Source organism: Nycticebus coucang, chromosome 6 (genome assembly GCF_027406575.1).
Source record: "Nycticebus coucang isolate mNycCou1 chromosome 6, mNycCou1.pri, whole genome shotgun sequence".
NCBI classification, from domain to species: domain Eukaryota; kingdom Metazoa; phylum Chordata; class Mammalia; order Primates; family Lorisidae; genus Nycticebus; species Nycticebus coucang.
This window is the reverse complement of record NC_069785.1, coordinates 114916546-114938047: the sequence shown is the minus strand read 5'-3', so window position 1 is coordinate 114938047 and position 21502 is coordinate 114916546. Positions and strand designations below refer to the sequence as shown.

The 21502-nt window shown below is 39.2% G+C and overlaps 2 protein-coding genes across 3 annotated transcripts in view; one reads left to right on the top strand and one right to left on the bottom strand.

The window, feature by feature from the left end:
- Positions 1-416: 416 nt before the first annotated feature.
- Positions 417-21502, bottom strand: part of FDX1 (ferredoxin 1) — a 41513-nt gene continuing 20427 nt past the window's right edge. Inside the window, exons 3-5 of one of the 2 annotated variants that reach the window (XR_008380552.1) lie at positions 11669-11798; positions 1882-3490; positions 417-1848 (exon numbers count right to left, since the gene is read on the bottom strand). Coding sequence is in view for 1 of the 2 variants with exons in the window: in XM_053593166.1 (XP_053449141.1) it covers positions 3376-3490; positions 11669-11798 (245 nt within the window). In the remaining variant the exon portion in view is untranslated. Of the gene's footprint in view, positions 3491-11668; positions 11799-21502 lie in introns of both variants that reach the window. The other variant, XM_053593166.1, reaches the window with a different exon arrangement.
- LOC128587229 (TATA box-binding protein-associated factor RNA polymerase I subunit D-like) lies at positions 17394-18486 on the top strand. The gene has a single exon (XM_053593165.1). It carries the CDS (start codon positions 17441-17443, stop codon positions 18293-18295), a length of 855 nt encoding a protein of 284 aa, XP_053449140.1. The 5' UTR covers positions 17394-17440; the 3' UTR covers positions 18296-18486.

Here is a 21502-nt window from a genome sequence, read left to right as displayed (position 1 = left end):
AGATAAACCATTTACCTCAAACACACACCAAATATGAAAGGATTTTTCTCCTTCCACTGCTGTGGCACAGGAAGGAGCCGCCTACAGACTTTTTCAACCTGAAAAAATAACCTTTATACAAAGCAATTATACAAGGCCTGACAATAAACTCCACAAACTCATCCTAGAAAAAGTATTACACACCTCATTGCTGAATATCATTATGGTTGCCTTCAAAGTCCTCCCCCTGGGAAGTGATGTGCTGATGCCAGCACCTAGTCCACCTTCAAAGCAATTTTGGCACTCATTTTCTGGAATGCCTGTAAGAGCTATCATCACATTACACTTGATGTCCTGAACATCATTAAACTGTCTTCCTTTTAATATTTCCTTTATCTTTGGGTAAAGAAAAAAGTCACTGGGGGCCAGACCAGGTGAGTTGGGTGGGTGCTCCAATACAGTTATTTATTTACTGGCCGAAAACTTCCTCACAGACAGTGCCGTGTGAGCTGGCGCATTGTTGTGGTGCAAAAGTCATGAGTTGTTGGCAAAATGTCCAGGTCATTTCCATCTTTTTCACACAGCCTTTTCAGCAGTTCCAAATAGTAAACTTAGTTAACTATTTTTCCAGTTGGTACAAATTCATAATGAACAATTCTCTCATATCAAAACATCATTAATTTGAACTGGTGGCAACTTTTGGGTCATGGAGAATTTGCTGATTTTCATTGTGCACTTTGACACTTTGCTTCAGGGTGATATTGGTACATCCATACTTCATCACCAGCCATAACATGACTCAAAACATCCTCTTGCCTCTCCAAAAGGTCTTGGCAAACGTCAACTCTCCTTTGCTTTTGTTCATGAGTGACCATCTTTGGGACCATTTTTTGCACATTTTTTAACATACCAACATTTTCAGTTAAGATTTTCCTGTTCCTCTATTGATGTTTACTTGGTCTGCTGTGCTTATCACAATCAGCTGATAATTTTGATGCACAATTCAACATATTTTGGAAATGCTTTCCTCAGTTCTGCTGGTTACCAGCCACCCTGACCTCTCTTCATCACTGACACTTTCTCTCCCCTCAGAAAGACATTTAATCCATTTGTACACTGCCATTTCCTTCAAAGAATTATCTCCATAAACTTGGACTAAAATGTCCCTTATTTCATTTCCACTCTTGCCTAGTTTAATAAGAAACTTAATGTTTTTTCATTGCTCTAATTCAAGCTCTGACATTCTCGCGATGGCACAGAAAAATACACAACAACACTAATGAACGCCACTCAGCAACACACGGCCACTCAGCAAGACAAACGCAGCTGTGAAGCTCTGACAGACCGAGGCTGTGAAACCTTACCAAGCTCTCTGCACAGTGCTGCCAATACAGGCACGTGGTGGCAAGTTCATGAACTTAATCATCAGACCTCATAGATTATGTCCTCCATTTAATAACTTTAGAAGGCTTTATATAAGTAATATGATTAAATTTTATTAATTTGAACTTTCCTAATTCGAAACTGAGAATTTAGACTCCAGACTTCAGAGTGTTTTGGTTGATTATCATCATTAAAGTAGCTCCAGAGAGTTTAGGTACTCAGCACAAGAAGATAAGAATACACAGTACTGAGGCTAATTAAGAGAATATTTTGTCTGTAAGGTACTTTAAAAATTTAAGTACTGCTATGATTTGAATTACCCCTTCAAAACTCATGTTGAAGTTTAATTGCCAATGTAATGGTATCAAATGTGGTGCCTTTAAGAGATTAGGTCATGAACAGATTAATGCCATTATCTCAGGAGTGGGGTTCTGATGAAAAGGGTAAGTTTGGCCTCTCTTTACTCTCTTGCTCTTTCACTGTGTTCTGATGCAGTTATGATGTTCTTAGGCCCCTCACCACATGCCAAGACGACACTGGCACCATGCTCTTGGACTTCCCAGCCTCCAGAACCACAACCCAAATAAATGTCTTTATAAATCACCCCCTCTGTAGGCATGAGCAGGAACAGAAAACAGAAAACAAACTAAGACAAGAACTCTCCACAGAGAAAGCATTCCATAGTTATTGCGCATTGAGTGAAAGTTAGAAGCTTCAAGTTCTTCCTAATTACTTTTCAAATATTAATTAAAGCTCTATTTTGCAAACTGGCCATTTTAGCTCAAGCCAATTAATTATCTTGCATACATACATTTTATCTTTTCCCAAAAAGGGTGAATTCCCTGAGGCATTCCTTGTCTTGTTTATCTCTGTATCCCTGGTGTTATATGTCAAAACCATGATGATATACATGAAGCTAACACGATTGTCTTACATTCATTTTTTTACTAATATGTTCTGCTCTTCCTCACAATTAATCCAAGTTTGTTGATATTTTGTTGTATTTCCAAAGACTAAACTGTGTATTCATTAACTTTTATGCATTTATTTTTAGTAAAGATAAGGATACAAATGTCTTCCACATGTAACGGGCAACGTGGTGCTCAGACCATCCCCTCTTTTCTGAGAGGGCCCTGCACTGCCATGGGCACTGCTCCTGAGCAGCTCTGTCCTTTTTTGAGGGAATGGCGCCCTCTGGGGCTGTGCGAGGTAGCAGCCTGCTCATTCTTTTCTTCAGCTCAGGACAGTAAAACCTAGCTTTAAAAATTTCCATTCTAGTATAGGCAGAGATTCATAAATCAGCATTATTTTTAAAAGATTATAAAGATAGACTATTCTGCTTAGAACAAAAAGAATAGACATCTAATTTTAGTTTATTCCTTCTATTAAGTCAAAACAGTTCAAACTTCTTTGACAGTGTTATACTGTCTGTGGTCTGACGTATTTTTCACTGAATCAAAATTTTGAAATATTTATTCACAAGGTTAATAACTATCTTTCAAGCTAGGTATTTCATTGACAAATTAAATATTTTTGTCCATACACTGCAGATTTAATAATTTCTCCAGTTTCAGTTTAAACATACAATATCCAGTTTCAGTCTGAGGTTCTACTAAAGATTTTATAATTAGTTGTAAGGCCCTAAACAAGCCATTTTAGATCTCTGCCTTCACTCACATCAAAGAGGAACAATAATACCTTTCTTTAAATCTACTTTCTGGGTAAACAGATTATGTGACAACATTTTGGTCAAGTTGCTAAACAAATACAAGGTAAAAGATGTAAGGTTTTATCATACAAACTATTTTCTAATGTTTGATTGACATTTTTACAATTTAACCAAAATAAAAACTGCATACTTTCAGAACTACAAAATTCAGTAGTTATATAATGTGAATTAAAATAGCAAAGCTAGTCAAAGTAAATCCATTCATCCATGTTCACATTTAATTATACCAACAATAATTATAAAAATAGGTAAAGATTGGTGAAAATATTCCTATTTATTCTCTCCTAGGAGGTCTTGCCCATATCAATGGATTGCCTGGCGTCGGCCACTGCTTCAGGTACTCGAACAGTCATATTGTCCATAGATTTTTTCAAACACACTTGGCAGCCCAACCGTGACCTGTATAAAAAAGGAGAAGGTATAATTTAGTAGTTAAGTATACATTATTCACAAGGCAATGCAGTTGTTTAAGATATTTTTATTCTTTCTTATCCAAATCAGTCAGGGAATTTATTAACTTTTTAAATTTCCATTAAGTCAAAACAGATATAACCAACCCAATCAACTAGAAGGCACAGAAGGTAAATATGTAAAACAATAATAGACCTGGGGTGCCCCAGTTTCATAAGTCTTTAGTTTCTAAACTATGTTTCTAGTTAGTAGGGACTGTCTCACTAGAACAACTACTTTTGATTAAAAAGCTGACAAGCATGAAATAATGAGAAGGCGCAAGGGGAGAGGAGAGGTGAAATTATCAGCAAAGCCAAGAAAGTCAGCCATCCATTCCTAATCAAAACCACACAGACCACGAAAGAAAGCCACACTTCTTAAAAAGTCTTTAAAACAATTTGGAATAACTGCATAAACTTAAATCATAAATTGTAAGAGCATATCTTTTCCAATATTTTTACTAACTCTAAAATCAAGACGCATCTTTGAATCAAGGGCATTTTATGATCACTGCTACACTGAGAGGTTAATGGTCATGTCATACCTCAATTCTGGTTATAATATTCATGAGGGGGACTCTTCAACTTAGTTATAGAAAGTATGTTGTTAATGGCTCAGTGCCCGTAGCACAGTGGTTACGGTGCCATCCACACCAAGGGTGGTGGATTCGAACCTGGCTCCGGCCAGCTAAACAACTGCAACAAAAAAATAGCTGGGTGTTATGGCGAGCGCCTGTAGTTCCAGCTACTTGGGAGGCTGAGGCAAGAGAATTACCTAAGCCCAAGAGTTGGAGGTTGCTGTGAGCTGTGACACCAAAGAGCTCTACATAGTGAGACTCTGTCTCAAAAAAAAAAAAAAAAGAAAGTATGTTATTACCACATTTGCTGACTTTAACTACCTTTCAAAATAACTCCAAAAATTAAGAATACAAAAATAGCCAAGTATAAATCTGGTATCAGTAAATGCACGTCATTGGAAAGATGACGGTAATTCATTTCCTTTTCTTTTTATTTTCACAGAATTACCACTAATTTTATTCATATCTTCCTTTTTTAATGAAAATCTATGTCTGGAGAAGTCTAAGTAACTCTTCCAATGGGAACAAAAGATGTTAAGTGACAACACTGTGCCACATTTTTCTTTCTTATTGGCACACAAAAATAAATGTTAACCTTCCAATCAAATTGTCTTCAGTCTGATGGCATGTGATACCCAGGTCTTGGTTTCATTAATGTATTCATCAAGCATTATTTGAGCTCGTAACAGCACAGTACTAAACGTCAGTGAAAACACGAAGACGAGACAAGCAACCCAATCGACACTTTCTTACCAAACACCTGCACGTGCCGGGCCCCAGGGCACTAGGCTCTTATTGAACACCTGCATGTGCCGTGCCCCAGGGCACTAGGCTCTTACTGGACACCTGCATGTGCCGGGCCCCAGGGCACTAGGCTCTTACTGAACACCTGCATGTGCCAGGCCCCAGGGCACTAGGCTCTTACTGAACACCTGCACGTGCCCGGCCCCAGGGCACTAGGTAGGCAGGTAAGGACATGGTGCAGAGTGAGAGTTAAACAGACCAGTGTCTAGATAGAGTCCAGTCCCTCACATGGCTTGTTCTCAGCAACTTCCTTTTGCTTAACCTCCCCAGATTGGTTTCCTAACATAATCTTCAAGATGGGTAAGAGAGTTCCCCTCACAGGACTGCTGAGGATTCGCTGCTAACGACAGCATCAGAAAAGAGAACTTTCAATCAAATAAAGAGATGAGACACATGGGCAGAGGATCAACGGTGAGACTGTGACATGACAAATGCCACAGAGAGAGAAAGCCAGATGGCTCTGGGAGGTCAGGAGAGATGGTGGGGAGATGGTGTCAGTGTCTAGAATGGGCTTTGCAGGACAAGTAGGATTCACCATTTAGGAAAAGGTGAAGGAGAATTTGATGAGAAGGAGCATTTGATGCATAAGACAAACAGAACGCAGGGACACTCCAGGCATAGGAGAGGCAAGATGGGTGTTTCAGCTTGGCTGCTTCACAGTGTAGATCAGCACAAGGAGAATGAGGGGCCAGAAGGGGCCAGGGCCCCAACCAGCTTTAAATGCTAATTCAGGAGTTTTTGTTTGAATTGTGAGTAATGAGGACCCACTGGGAAGTTCTGGAGTAAGGAGGATGCTTTAAAAAAAAAAATCTCCTCTACTAATAGTTTCTTGTAGAATTAGAAGTAACCTTGACAATACTCAATTATGCATTAAGCTCTTTCTGCAAGAGAAAACATGACAAGCCAATCTGGACAAATTCACTGGGACTGCTAATGCGGGTGCTGCAGAGACCTGGCTGCACCTGGTGTTCACATGAAGCCAGTAAGATGATGGTGGCCTCCGAGGAACTGTTACTTCAGTAAGGGAAACAGATGGGAGCAATTATCAATGAAATAGGGCAGGACACCACAGTGTGGTGATGGAACAAGAAGTCTGTTACGGGAACTCAGAGAGAAGGCACAGAGAGCTCCCGCTCACTCCAGAAGATGAGGCGTGGTGCTCCGTGGCGGCCTTCTCACTCTCCTGCTTTGCCGACCTTCTCAAGGGTCTGTGGGTCCAAGACCCACCCCGAACAGACAGCATCGCACCCCTCCAGAGAAGACGGACAGCAAGCCTCCTTCACTTCACACTGATAGTCCCACAAAGCTCTGACACTTATGCAAACGTTTTCTCCAGGCATTCTTCCAAATATCCCCAACAATGAAAATACACTTGGTGTTGTATTTATTTACTTTACTTTTAAAATTTGGTTTTCAATTCAGAAAAGCAGCTGGGGCCCAACATAGCTGGATTCAAATCAGGGGTCTGTCACCCACTAGCCTTTAGCAAATATGCGATAACTAAATCCTGTATTCCCACCTATGAAACGGTGATGATACTGCCTCACGCTGAAGGTTGGATGAAGATCACATCAAGTGCCTTAATATGATTGTAGTTACAGTCGCTGACAGCGAGCATTTAAGAAACACTTTCTCTACCGGGCACTGCTCTGAGAGCATCACATATTCATGAATGCTATACAGTAACCCCACAAGGCAGGTACTATTATTACCTTCATCCAGTGTAGATCCACAGATAATTCCTGAATCACCCTTTCCACCAACTACTAATTCTACAAACATTTGGTGATTCCCTATTGTGAATCAGGCACCGAAATGACAATGATCAAATGAGATACACCCTCTCCTCGAAGGGGAAAAAGATACAAACGACCAGTATGGAAAAACCAGGAGGCTGTCCATGTACCACCAGTCCATCAACTTTACATCCAATATGAACAGTTAAAACAATGGGGTTTTCTCCTAAAAGTTAAAGAGGCACTTGCATAGCTCTTAACTTTAAAGAAAAGTAAATGTAACCAAAAAGCCGAGTCTCCTTGTTTCTTTGTTTTGGAACATTATGGACCCTCAAGGCGCCTGTGGCTCAGTGAGCAGGGCCCCGGCCCCATATACCGAGGGTGGCGGGTTCAAACCCAGCCCCGGCCAAACTGCAACAAAAGGCGTTGTGGCGGGCGCCTGTAGTCCCAGCTACTCGAGAGGCTGAGGCAGGAGAATCGCCTAAGCCCAGGAGTTGGAGGTTGCTGTGAGCTGTGTGACGCCACAGCACTCTAGCGAGGGCAATAAAGTAAAACTCTGTCTCTACAAAAAAAAAAAAAAGAGTGTGTATGTGGTTACTAGCTTTAGACAAAATACTTGCCTTTCCAAACATGTCAAAGTGCTACATGAATCCCACCAGTGAAACACATTAGACTCCTTCCCCACAAAGTATCTCCACAAAAATTCTGTGCACTTAAAAATACCAACTATAAAACACTGTAACACCTATTTCTTACTCTCCATTATTCAGTTCTAGAATGTGGAAATTTTATTATCAAGGCTCCTGGCTACTTTATATTTATTACAGGCCTTCTGTATCTTATTCATTCTCTGTATTTTCTAACTACAGCTCTCCCTCCATTTTCTTTTCACCTAGAATATTATCTACCACATGTACCCACAAATTTTATCAGAATAAAAGGGCAAGTAGTTGGCTGTGATTTAACCCTCTTACTTAGACACAATTCTCAGAACCAGGCTAATATAGCTACTGGATAGATTATCTGTGTTATCCTTCAAAAAAGAAAAAAGTAGGGCGGCACCTGTGGCTCAGTGGATAGGGCGCCAGTCCCATATACTGAAGGTGGTGGGTTCGAACTGAGCCCCGGCCAAATGGCAACAAAAAAAAAAAAACAGCCGGGTGTTGTGGCGGGCGCCTATAGTCCCAGCTACTCAGGAGGCTAAGGCAAGAGAATCGCCTAAGCCTAGGAGTTGGAGGTTGCTGTGAGCTATGACGCCACGGCCATGGCACTCTACCAAGAGCGATAAAGTGAGACTCTGTCTCTGAAAAAAAAAAAAAAAGAAAGAAAGAAAGAAAAAAAGAGGTGTTGATAGAGCAGGTGTCCTCAAACTTTTTTTTTTTTTTTTTAATTTTTTTTATTTTTGGCCGGGGCTGGGCTTGAACCCGCCACCTCCAGCATATGGGACCGGCGCCCTACCCGTTGAGCCACAGGCGCCGCCCGTCCTCAAACTTTTTAAACAGGGGGCCAATTCACTGTCCCTCAGACCGTTGGAGGGCTGGACTATAGTTTTAAAAAAAAAACTATGAACAAATTCCTATGCACACTGCATATATCTTATTTTGAAGTAAAAAAACAAAATGGGAACAAATACAATCATACCGCCTCATATGGCCCGCAGGCCGCAGTTGAGAACCCCTGTACAGAGAGTATGGCACTGAAAACATGAGAGGGGACAGGTCCATGGCAGCCACAATCCACTGTGTTTGGTGTCTAAAAAGATACCATTTTCCCAGTTTCTTGTCCCAGAGTATCAATCAGTCTCGCCTCCACCAAGGGAAAAAGGAACTATAAAAGAGACAAAATGGCAAGTACAAATGATCTGAAAAGGTTTGTGAGGATTAAAGGAGGGAGCTTACGTTAAATGTCTAACAAAATAGGGATGCAAGGCTGGTTTAACATACGCAAGTCCATAAACGTTATCCACCATATTAACAGAGGCAAAAATAAAGATCACATGATCCTCTCAATAGATGCAGAAAAAGCATTTGATAAAATCCAGCATCCTTTTCTAATTAGAACACTGAAGAGTATAGGCATAGGTGGCACATTTCTAAAACTGATTGAAGCTATCTATGACAAACCCACAGCCAATATTTTACTGAATGGAGTTAAACTGAAAGCTTTTCCTCTTAGAACTGGAACCAGACAAGGTTGTCCTCTGTCACCTTTACTATTCAACATAGTGCTGGAAGTTCTAGCCAATACAATTAGGCAAGACAAGGAAATAAAGGGAATCCAAATGGGAGCAGAGGAGGTCAAACTCTCCCTCTTTGCTGACGACATGATCTTATACTTAGAGAACCCCAAAGACTCAACCACAAGACTCCTAGAAGTCATCAAAAAATACAGTAATGTTTCAGGATATAAAATCAATGTCCACAAGTCAGTAGCCTTTGTATACACCAATAACAGTCAAGATGAGAAGCTAATTAAGGACACAACTCCCTTCACCATAGTTTCAAAGAAAATGAAATACCTAGGAATATACCTAACGAAGGAGGTGAAGGACCTCTATAAAGAAAACTATGAACTCCTCAGAAAGGAAATAGCAGAGGATATTAACAAATGGAAGAACATACCATGCTCATGGATGGGAAAAATCAACATTGTTAAAATGTCTATACTTCCCAAAGCAATCTACCTATTCAATGCCATTCCTATCAAAGTACCTACATCGTACTTTCAAGATTTGGAAAAAATGATTCTGCGTTTTGTATGGAACCAGAAAAAACCCCGTATAGCTAAGGCAGTTCTTAGTAACAAAAATAAAGCTGGGGGCATCAGCATACCAGATTTTAGTCTGTACTACAAAGCCATAGTGCTCAAGACAGCATGGTACTGGCACAAAAACAGAGACATAGACACTTGGAATCGAATTGAACACCAAGAAATGAAACTAACATCTTACAACCACCTAATCTTCGATAAACCAAACAAGAACTTACCTTGGGGGAAAGACTCCCTATTCAATAAATGGTGTTGGGAGAACTGGATGTCTACATGTAAAAGACTGAAACTGGACCCACACCTTTCCCCACTCACAAAAATTGATTCAAGATGGATAAAGGACTTAAATTTAAGGCATGAAACAATAAAAATCCTCAAAGAAAGCATAGGCAAAACACTGGAAGATATTGGCCTGGGGGAAGACTTCATGAAGAAGACTGCCATGGCAATTGCAACAACAACAAAAATAAACAAATGGGACTTCATTAAACTGAAAAGCTTCTGTACAGCTAAGGAGACAATAACCAAAGCAAAGAGACAACCCACACAATGGGAAAGGATATTTGCATATTTTCAATCAGACAAAAGCTTGATAACCAGGATCTATAGAGAACTCAAATTAATCCACATGAAAAAAGCCAACAATCCCTTATATCAATGGGCAAGAGACATGAATAGAACTTTCTCTAAAGACGACAGATGAATGGCTAACAAACACATGAAAAAATGTTCATCATCTCTATATATTAGAGAAATGCAAATCAAAACATCCCTGAGATATCATCTAACCCCAGTGAGAATGGCCCATATCACAAAATCTCAAAACTGCAGATGCTGGCGTGGATGTGGAGAGAAGGCAACACTTTTACATTGCTGGTGGGACTGCAAACTAGTACAACCTTTCTGGAAGGAAGTATGGAGAAACCTCAAAGCACTCAACCTAGACCTCCCATTCGATCCTGCAATCCCATTACTGGGCATCTACCCAGAAGGAAAGAAATCCTTTTATCATAAGGACACTTGTACTAGACTGTTTATTGCAGCTCAATTTACAATCGCCAAAATGTGGAAACAGCCTAAATGCCCACCAACCCAGGAATGGATTAACAAGCTGTGGCATATGTATACCATGGAATACTATTCAGCCATTAAAAAAAATGGACACTTTACATCCTTCGTATTAACCTGGATGGAAGTGGAAGACATTATTCTTAGTAAAGCATCACAAGAATGGAGAAGCATGAATCCTATGTACTCAATCTTGATATGAGGACAATTAATGACAATTAAGGTCATGGGGGGGAAGCAGAAAGAGGGATGGAGGGAGGGGGGTGGGGCCTTAGTGTGTGTCACACTTTATGGGGGCAAGACATGATTGCAAGAGGGACTTTACCTAACAATTGTAATCAGTGTAACTGGCTTATTGTACCCTCAATGAATCCCCAACAATAAAAAAATAAATAAATAAAACTAACCAGTAGAGACAGAAAAAAAAAAAAAAAAAATGTCTAACAAAATTACAGTTACTCACATAGTAAACATGAAACTGAAACTATTATTATTACTATTATTTTTGGTTTTATAAAAAATTACTTACATTAGGGTCACCAAATAACAGCTAAAAAGGACAATCTTCAGTAATAATCCCTCATTACCTTACTTCTTAAAATAATAAATCAACTAGCTATCTTCCTTGATTCCAACCAAAAGATAATAAAAAAATAAGGGATCAATTTTTACTTATCATTTTAAAGAATAACTCTATTCACTAATTAATGACAATAATAAGCTTTGAATAATTTCCTTTAATGTACACTTATAAAAAGAACTATTCATCTTAACATTACTATTACATACTAAGTTGCTTTAAAATTCTGTCCTCTCAAATAGGTAAAACTTTCCCCTATAATTGTGTTCAATTATCTAAAAATCATTAAATTTAACATCATCCCATTAAGTTGTGATAAATATTAATTCCTGGAATAAAAATAGGCCAAAGAAGATTTACTAGAATTTATTAGGATCCAGAACTTTACACTTCCAGCTTTTTTTTTTTTTACTTTTGTAAAAAGGAAAGTATAAAACAGTGAAAACAAGGAGAAAATGCCACATATTTGAAGTTCAGAATCCATGACTGAAATCTGAAGCGGGAGATGATGATTATCGCATTTGTGAGTCTGGACTTAACTAGACACAAAGAAATAAAACATGTCCTTTCCCAGGTTAGCAGTAAACTCTCACCTGTCTGTCAGTCCAAACGCCAGATCGAGCATGTCGTTCTCCTCATCTGTGATTGTGTCTAACTTCTCAAATATGTGTTCTTCAAAGATGAGGTGACAGGTGGAGCACGCCAAGGTCCCCTCGCACGCACCTGCACAGAAGCACAGACACTGAACATGCTCCACTCTACACCACACATGGCTCAAACCGCTTCCCTAAAGTGAAGTATTTCCAAATTTTAGAGTCAGCATTAGAATACAGAACGGAAGGACTTAGTTTCTAAATAATAATAATGAGCATTAGGCAATACCCCCACCCCACCCCGCAATACACACACAGAGTTCACAAACATTCACATATTCCTTCACAAAGCTTCTGGGCTTGTACTGGGAAGGGGAACTGTGAAAACACAGTGTCCTGGTATCACAGATGTGCACATATTTTTAAAAATATGTGCATTTTTCAAATTACACAGTTATAATTTAGATAACAGCGATGCAAATTAACCTACCTTTTCTGGGAGAGCTCAACATAGTTTGTGAAGACTTGTGTATAAGAGGAATAAAGAACAACCAAACCTATACCTCAGTGCAGTTAAATATTTGTCCCTCTCAGCCATTCCTTATGATGTGGACAATTAAGTCTTTTGAGAGTCACTCTCTGAAGCTTCAGTTGCAAATCGGTTAGTGTACTATTTGTAAAAGTGTCACCTTGGTTTCGTTAGAGAGTATTTGTCCTGTTTTGTTATTTTTAAGTCACTAATTTAATAGTTTAGTGAGTGCCTATTATATGTCAGACACCGTGAAAGGGAACTAACTCAACCAAACCAGGATGGAGTCCTTTCTGCAACAGGTCCCAGACTCTGCTTGAAAAATCTCCTGCTTAGCCGGGCGTTGTGGCGGGCGCCTGTAGTCCCAGCTGCTCGGGAGGCTGAGGCAAGAGAATCGCGTAAGCCCAAGAGTTAGAGGTTGCTGTGAGCCGTGTGACACCACGGCACTCTACCTGAGGGCAGTACAGTGAGACTCGGTCTCTACAAAAAAAAAAAAAAAAGAAAGAAAAATCTCCTGCTGAGGAAAACTACACTGCATAAGTCAGCCAATTTCGGTCAGCTGGCTTCCACCCAGCTCAAATCTGCCACTCTTAACTTACACCTACGGCAGTGGTTCTCAACCTTCCTAATGCCGCGGTCCTTTAACACAGTGACCCATACATAAGGCAAAATGAGAAACTGTAGCAAAATGTACTTTTTTTTTTTTTTTTTTTTGAGACAAAGCCTCAAGCTGTTGTCCTCTGTAGTGCTGTGACGTCACAACTCACAGCAACCTCAAACTCTTGGGCTTAAGCGATTCTCTTGCCTCAGCCTCCCAAGTAGCTGGGACTACAGGCACCCACCATAACGTCAGGCTATCTTTTGGTCGCGGTTGTCACTGTTGTTTTTAGCTGGCCTGAGCCAAGGTCGAACCCGCCAGCCTCGTTGTATGTGGCTGGAACCCTACCCACCTGGGCTATGAGCACCACCACAAAATGTACTTTTATTTACAAAATATTCATTACCAAATTTTATAAAGATTGTGCCAACTTTAGGGGTAAATTTTGAAACTCCCTGTACTTTGCTAGAGTAAGAATCTTAATATTGTTAATCTTCAAAATTTCAAATCTACATAATTTTTAAATAAGAAATAGTAAAGCATGGTTACAAATTTCAAAGCTGGTGATTAATAAAACTTCTACACTGAGTTTTGGGGTTTTTAAAAAAGAATAATGACAGTGTTTGAGCAAACCTTCAGAAATTCTTGCCACAAAATTAACTCACAGGGAAACTTAGATATGCAGACTATTGCTCCTTTCCTTCCCTGCAATTTTTTTTTTTTGGAGATAGGGGTCTCACTCTCTGGCTCAGGCATCACCACAGCTCACAGCAACCTCAAACTCACGAAACTCCTGGGCTCAAGCGATCCTCCGGCCTTAGCCTCCTGGGGACTATAGGAGCATGCTACCTTGCTCGGCTAATTTTTATTTTTGGTAAAGATGGGGTCTTGTTATGGCCCAAGAAGATCTTGAACTATGGCCTCAATCCTCCCACCTCAGCCTTCCAAAATACTAGGATTGCAGGCGCGAGCCACTGTGCTTGGCCCTTTCATATAATTTGAGGGTCCTGACAACAGAAAAAGATAGTTTTGTGTGTGCATCTTCCATTCAGGTCATGCCGTGTACCTACTATGATGCTGACAAGACCATTTGTCCACCCCCACACCTAACCTCTTTCCCAAGCAAAAACCCAGAGCATGGCTGCATGGAACACCATATGTTAAAATGTGAAATTACTTATAAACATAAAACCTAATTTTCTAAAGCAATAATTGATCTAACAAAGTCAGAAATATACTAATAGGAAGTCAAGCACAATAATAATGAAATAAATAAATCTATAAATAAATATAGATTTATATAAACACTATCTGGATCGTCCAACTAGAATAATTTCCCTCAAAAAAGACTTATGAAAGAAATAGGTAATATAAAAGCAAAAAAAAAAAAAAAACAGGGAAGTTGAATCACAGATGTGTAACTGCCCCCTAGTGAAAAAATATTATAATCGGCTCTGAACATTTAAAGATACTACATCATCTGAAAGATCTATATTAAAATAAAAGTCAGCAATTAGAATGTTTATAAGTCTGCATTGCTTCCAAGATTTACAATTGTCCCTTTTTGATCACTTATTCTCTCATTACTTCATTTCATATATAATGAGGCATAAATAATGGAATGATTTTATCCCTCATAGGAGTCTACAGGGAAAGAGAGTTACAGATAAAGAAATACACAGTTAGCAGGCTGTGACAAATGCTGTACGAGAAGTGCCCAGGATGCTACGAAGGGGGATGCTGAGTCGGGGCATCCACGCTGGAGACCTGGACTGGGCATTCAGGCAAAGCCGCGCCCAAGAAACACACCAACCGACGAGATGAAAAGCAGCAAACTGAGGTTTTGGAAACGTGGGAGAAAGATGCGTCTGAGACAGAGGGTAAAGTGCACACCAAGTCTGCAAGTCAGAGATTCTGGCTGTGTGCCAGCTCCTGAGAAAAGGCCAGCGTGGCGAAAGCGAGACAAGAACAATAAGGAAAAGGAGAAAAAGGGCAGACGGGCCAGACACGCAGAGCCTTCAGGCGGGTAAGGAACATGGACTTCGCCACAAGGGCAACAGGAGCCATTCGTGGTCTGATTGCTGTTACAAGCCACCCTGGCTGCTGGGCTGCAGAGCAGAAGCAAGGGAGCGCAGTTCTGGGCACACAGTGACTGCCAGCCCCAGATGCTAACTGTAAGCGCGGAGCTGACAGGACATACTGGAGACACATCTTGGAGCACAACTGACAGGAGTGGCCGACGGACTGGACACAGGAGGTGGGGAGGGAGGAAGGAAAGATGCCCTCCAGTTTCAGGCTTGAGCAGCGGGGCAGTGCTCACCACAGAGCTGGAAAGACTGGAGGAAGAGCGGGGGAGGGGATGGGGGGTGAGGGGAACAGAAGCTGTTTAAAATATGTGAGGTTTCAGGGAGGGTGATTGGTGCGATTACACCTGCAGTGCATCTTACAAGGGTACATGTGAAACTTAGTAAATGTAGAATATAAATGTCTTAACACAATAACTAAGAAAATGCCAGAAAGGCTATGTTAACCAGTGTGATGAAAATGTGTCAAATGGTCTATAAAACCAGTGTATGGTGCCCCATGATCGCATTAATGTACACGGCTATCATTTAATAAAAAAATAAAATAAAATAAAATATGTGAGATTTCCAAGAAGTTATGTCAAGTGGGAAATTAAAGCTCTAAGTCCAAGGCTCACAGGTCTGAGCTAAGAATGAAAACTGAAGAGTTGGGCGGCGCCTGTGGCTCAGGGCGGCGCCTGTGGCTCAAAGGAGTAGGGCGCCAGTCCCATATGCCAGAGGTGGCAGGTTCAAGCCCAGCCCTGGCCGAAAACCACAAAAAAAAAAAAAGAAAGAAAACTGAAGAGTTTATCAGCATCTCAAAAAGATTTAGGATGACAGAATATCTGACATCACCCAGATAGAAATCGTAAAGGAACTGTGAACTTGGTCAGCACCATCTGAAGTCTGGTGTCTGCCCTCTGTGAGTACGACTCAAGACAAGGGCAATATTTAGAGGGATTCCTGCACTCAGCTTTGGAATTAATGAAATAGGTGCCCCCCCATAATGTTGGCATAATAAATTCTTCCTTATAAGGATAACACTTTAGATTTCTTGATTTAATTTCTCTCATCTTTATTATCTATAAAGAGGCTTAGGCTTAACTCTGTCTTTGGTGAACCTACTTTAGCTAATCTCAAGTTTATCCCCTTGTGCCAAGATTTCTGGACATATCAGGATCCTGCTCTTTAAAGCTTTCCTTCTAAATATGTGAATTTTTATAACACCAGCAGAAATCTTACCAAAGTCCTAAAGGCTGTGTTGGCATTAAATTTTCTATATTTCTGGGGTATTAGGGGAAAAAAGATTATTTTTAGTGCTTACCTCTGTATGAGTAGATTATGAAGTTTTATTTTTTAATGTATTTTTAAAATGTGCTATAATGAACACTGAATCTGCATTAATACCTTTGTTAACAATAACACTAACCTGGCTTGGTGCCTGTGGCTCAAGCGGCTAAGGCACCAGCCACTTACACCAAGTGCTGGTGGGTTCAAATCCAGCCTGGGCCCACCAAACAACAATGACAACTACAACCAAAAAATAGCCAGGCGTTGCAGCGGGCACCTGTAGTCCCACCTACAGGAGGCTGAGGCAAGAGAATCGCTTGGGCCCAAGAGTTGGAGGTTCCTGTAAACTGTGATGCCACAACCCTCTACCCAGGACAACAGCTTGAGGCTCTGTCTCAAAAAATCACTAACTTTTTTAGCATTTGCTTAATCATTTGATCTTTAAAGCAATCTCATGAAGTAGATGTTAATATTATCCTTATGCCCATTTTACAGATAAGATGAGGAGTGAAGGGGCTAGGTACCTACCCAAGGTCACAAAGCAGATAAACTGACAGAGCTGGGAAACAAACTCAGGCAGGAAGACCCATTGCCAGCCACTCCAACCAACAGCCTCCAATTTTATAACTGTGACTCACAGTATGAATTTCATTTTACATCATGATACTACTTTGTAGAATAGCTGAACAAATATTTCACAAAATAACTCCCTTGCAACAGATGGTATGTCTTTAAATGTTTTCTTTCTTTTTGATTTCTTCAAAATGCTAGCTGGGAACTACTATACTGATTTCAAGACCCAGTAACGGTCACCACCTATTTTGAAAAACATTGTACAGTGCTGCAATATACAATCACAAATGATGGGAGTAAAAATATTCTTGGAATTTTCTTCCAACCTGAATAGATTTAGAGAACATTCTCCTTAGTGACATATCACAAGAATGCAAAAACAAGCATCATATATACCCAGTCCTACACTGAAACTAGTAGACTAACAACTACATGCTCACATAACAGAAAGGCTCAATTAAACTGGAGTAGGAGAAGGGACAGAGTGGGGTGATTGAGTCCCCAGCCAACGTGCACACTGCACAGGCACGGCGCACTTCCTGGGTGATGGGCATGACGACGACTTGGACTTTAACCTTGCAAAATCAAACTATGGAACTTGATTGTATATACTGGCATGTTGATCTGAATTTTTAAAAAAAAAAATTTTTTTTTAAAGATATAATTACAGGCCTTTACTCCGTCGCGGTCGGAGGAGAAAACAAAAAATTAAAGAGCAAATGATGGGTGAGTCAGGAATGGATTCTCTTGACAACGTGACCTTGGATTCATCTGTGGAAATTGAAAATCAAAGTGATAACTCTTCTGGTAGCAGCTTATTTACAACACAGTGTGTTCCTTACTCACCTAAACAGAGGCAAAGAAGCTCCATTAGAAAATTTGTTCCTTTGTCTGAAAGTGTTCAAGCAAGAGATTCATCAAGTGACTCAAGTGACTCATCTATAGAACCAGTGACTTTAAAAGCTATTTTTGATAGATATAAGAATAGGAAGCATAAACATAAAAAGAGGAAATATAAACCAACAGGAAGAAAAAGGGGAAGACCAAAAGGAAGGAAAAATACAAGAAGTTCACGAACAGGTAAGAAACTATTTAACAAAGGACCTGGGTTCCCATTTGTGGAATTGGAGAATGAAAGAAAACCATTACCTTGGAGAAAAATTTTAACTAATGAGCAAGCTGTTGCAAGAGGATTTTTCAACTACATTGAAAAACTGAAGTATGAGCACTATCTTAAAGAATCTTTGAAACAAATGGATGCTGGTGAAGATTTAGAAAAGGAAGATTTTGATAGTCGTAGGTACAAGTATTTGGATGATGATGGATCCATTTCTCCTATTGAAGAGTCAGCAGCAGAGGATGAGGATGCAGCGCATGGTGAACATGGTGAATGTGATATCAAGTCGGGAGCAGATGATAGTTTCATAATAAGTTCTGATTTCCCAAGGAAGATCAATGTCTATTTAGAACAAAATAATGGTACTAAAGAAGCTGCTTTGTCTAAAAAGAGAGCTACCAGGGCCAGAAGCAGTGGACAGAGGACACCAGGGCCTGAAAAGGAGACGGGAACATGAATGTCCAAGAAGGCCTTTATCTTGAACATGCTGTCTGGAGTTGAAGGTGTTGTCATAACCCACTAATATGTATTATTCTTGAGTGTGATGGCTTTAGGAACCAATGGTTTGAATTCATTCGTTTTTCCAAGAGGGTGTCAAACTGAAAACCAGGCAGATCGATCTACTCTTAAATAAAAGTACAGTTTTGTATTGTTAAAGAAATAAATAAATAAAGATATAATTACAAATATTAAGATCATAATACTTATGATTTAATTTAGAATACATTAACATAACTCAATTCATGAAAATTACCTACACAAATAAAGTATTTTACGTTACGCTGAGAAAATGTTGCTTAATGTAAAATAGAGGCTGAGTGCCATTTACGTACATGTTTAAGGTTAATTTTTGTCTTCATGATTTCTTGTCAAATAGGACATTTAAAAATTTTTGCCAATCAATAAATGATTATTTATATATTTGTTTCATATTATTGAGTACCTTGGGTATGTTTTTCCCATTCTTGAGATACTTTACTAAGTAATTACATAGCTGGGAATTTATTATAAGAAAATTATAAAATATATACATAGAAAAGCATTTCTGAGGTTATTCTCCTTAATATTATTTATAAGAGTTGAAAATCGAAAGTCATGTAACTGTCCAAAAAAGAGTAAGGATTAAATAAATCATTACATATTTATACAAAACTAAACAGCCATTTAAAATGATGCTTACCCAATTCATAATTGCTAAGTCATGGAAGAAGCCCAAGTGCCCATCCATCCACGAATGGATTAATAAATTGTGGTATATGTATACCATGGAATATTATGCAGCCTTAAAGAAAGATGGAGACTTTACCACTTTCATGTTTACATGGATGGAGCTGGAACATATTCTTCTTAGTAAAGTATCTCAAGAATGGAAGAAAAAGTACCCAAAGTACTCAGCCCTACTATGAAACTACTATAGCTTTCACATGAAAGCTATAACCCAGTTACAACCTAAGAATAAGGGGAAGAGGGAAAGGGAGGGGAGAGAGGGGGGGAGGTGGGTCGAGGGAAGGGATTGGTGGGATTACACCAGCGGTGCATTTTACAAGGATATATGTGAAACTTTAGGTGAACGGTCTGTGAAGCTAGTGAATGATGCCCCATGATTATATCAATGTACACAGCTATGATTTAATAAAAAATAAATAAATAAATAAAAATAAAATAAAATGATGCTTACGAGGGGCAGCACCTGTGGCTCAAGGAGTAGGGGGCCGGTCCCATATGCCAGAGGTGGTGGGTTCAAACCCAGCCCCGGCCAAAAAAAAAAAAAAAAAATTATGCTTACGAGAGAATAATTAATCACAGATATTCTCCCATATGTTCAATGGGGGAGAGGAATACCTAAAACCAATGAACTTTTTGTTTTTCAAAAGATAGTAGTTCTGAAATCTTCACATAATTCAAAACTCAAGTCAAGAGTAATTTTTTCTTGCTTTTTTTTTTTTTTTTAGAGACAGAGTCTTACTTTGTCAACCTCGGTAGAGTGCCGTGGTGCTACAGCTCACAGCAACCACAAACTCTTGGGCTGATGCAATTCTCTTGCCTCAGCCTCCCAAGTAGTTGGGACTACAAGCGCCCACCACAATACCTGGCTATTTTTTGTTACAGTTTGGCCGGGGCTGCGTTTGAACCCACCACCCTCAGTATATGGGGCTGGCGCCCTACCCACTGAGCCACAGGCACCAACCGAGACTAATTTTTTCATAGAACTAAACACAAAGAGGTGTGCCTGCAGTATTGTTTTCCACTACCCTTGCCCAAATGATTCTTGTGAACTTAAAAATATACCTACTCTAATGCCTTTTTAAAAATCATATGTTCTAAGCACTTTTACCTAGATAATATCTACTTCTAAATAAATAGAATGTCAGGATGATTGTTTAACCTTTTCTTTTTTCAAATTAATATGAGGGTAAAAATTTTTAGGTTACATTGTTCTCACTTTCTAGGTAAAGTGTTAGACTATGTTTAACTTCCATTCCAAAGTTACCGATTTGGGGTGTATTTCAGTACCACATCCTCACAAATGAAAGTTAACACTGCTCAAGATACCATGATTTAGATTTTTTTCAACAGTGTAACAGTCACAACTTCGAATGCACATAAACAACAGCATGGTTCACTGGCTTCTGTCAAAGATCAGGAAATAATTTCTACAGCTAAACTGGCTCCACCATATACCATTAGCACAATATACAGCTTACAATTCACCAAGACAGTCAGCTTTAAAATTAAGCAAATCTCTTCACAATTTAAAAATGTGGACAGATTCTTAGAACGTCAAAAGTGTGGACAGAATATATAACTAATACTTTAATATTGCCTTTACTTTATGTAATTCATATTTGCATAAAATATAATAATAATCTATGTTTAAATAAAAGCATAAAAATGCTATTTGTAGTTTATAAGGAGAAAAATGTATGATTTTTGTTTTATGTGTTTTAATTTTCCAAAATTTCCTATAATGACTATTTATTCATTTTGAAAATCAGATAAAAATGTTATTTTTATATTTATACAGATTTTTAATCTGAATCTTTAACTGCTATAAAATACACTCAACGTTTACTTTTTTTTGCAATTTTTGACCAGGGCTGGGTTTGAACCCGCCATCTCCCGCACATGGGGCCGGCATCCCAATCCTTTGAGCCACAGGCGCAGCCCAAAGTTTACATTTTAACCACTTTTAATTTAAATGTACAAATCAATGGCATTAAGCACATTCATAATGTACAACCATCACCACTATATATCCAGAAATTTATCTCAAACAAAAACTCTGTACTTAACACTAATTTCTCATTCCTCCCTCTTGTCGGTCCTTGGCCGTATCGACTCCACAGTGTGTCTCTATGACTTTGCCTATTCTAGGTCGGTATTTGTCCTTTTGTGTCTGGATTATTTCACTTAGCATAATGTTTTTAAAGTTTCATGTCATAGTCTGTGTCAGAATTTTATTCTTTTTATGGTTTAATAATATTCCACTATATGCATATACCACATTTTATCCATTCATCTATTGATGGATAATTTATTATAACTTGAATCAATGGAATACAGATGGATACTTGAGTTGATTCTACCTTTTGGCCTTTGGAAATAATGCTGGTCTCAACACTGGTGTGCAAGTGCCTGTTCAAGTCCCTGCTTTCTTTTGGAT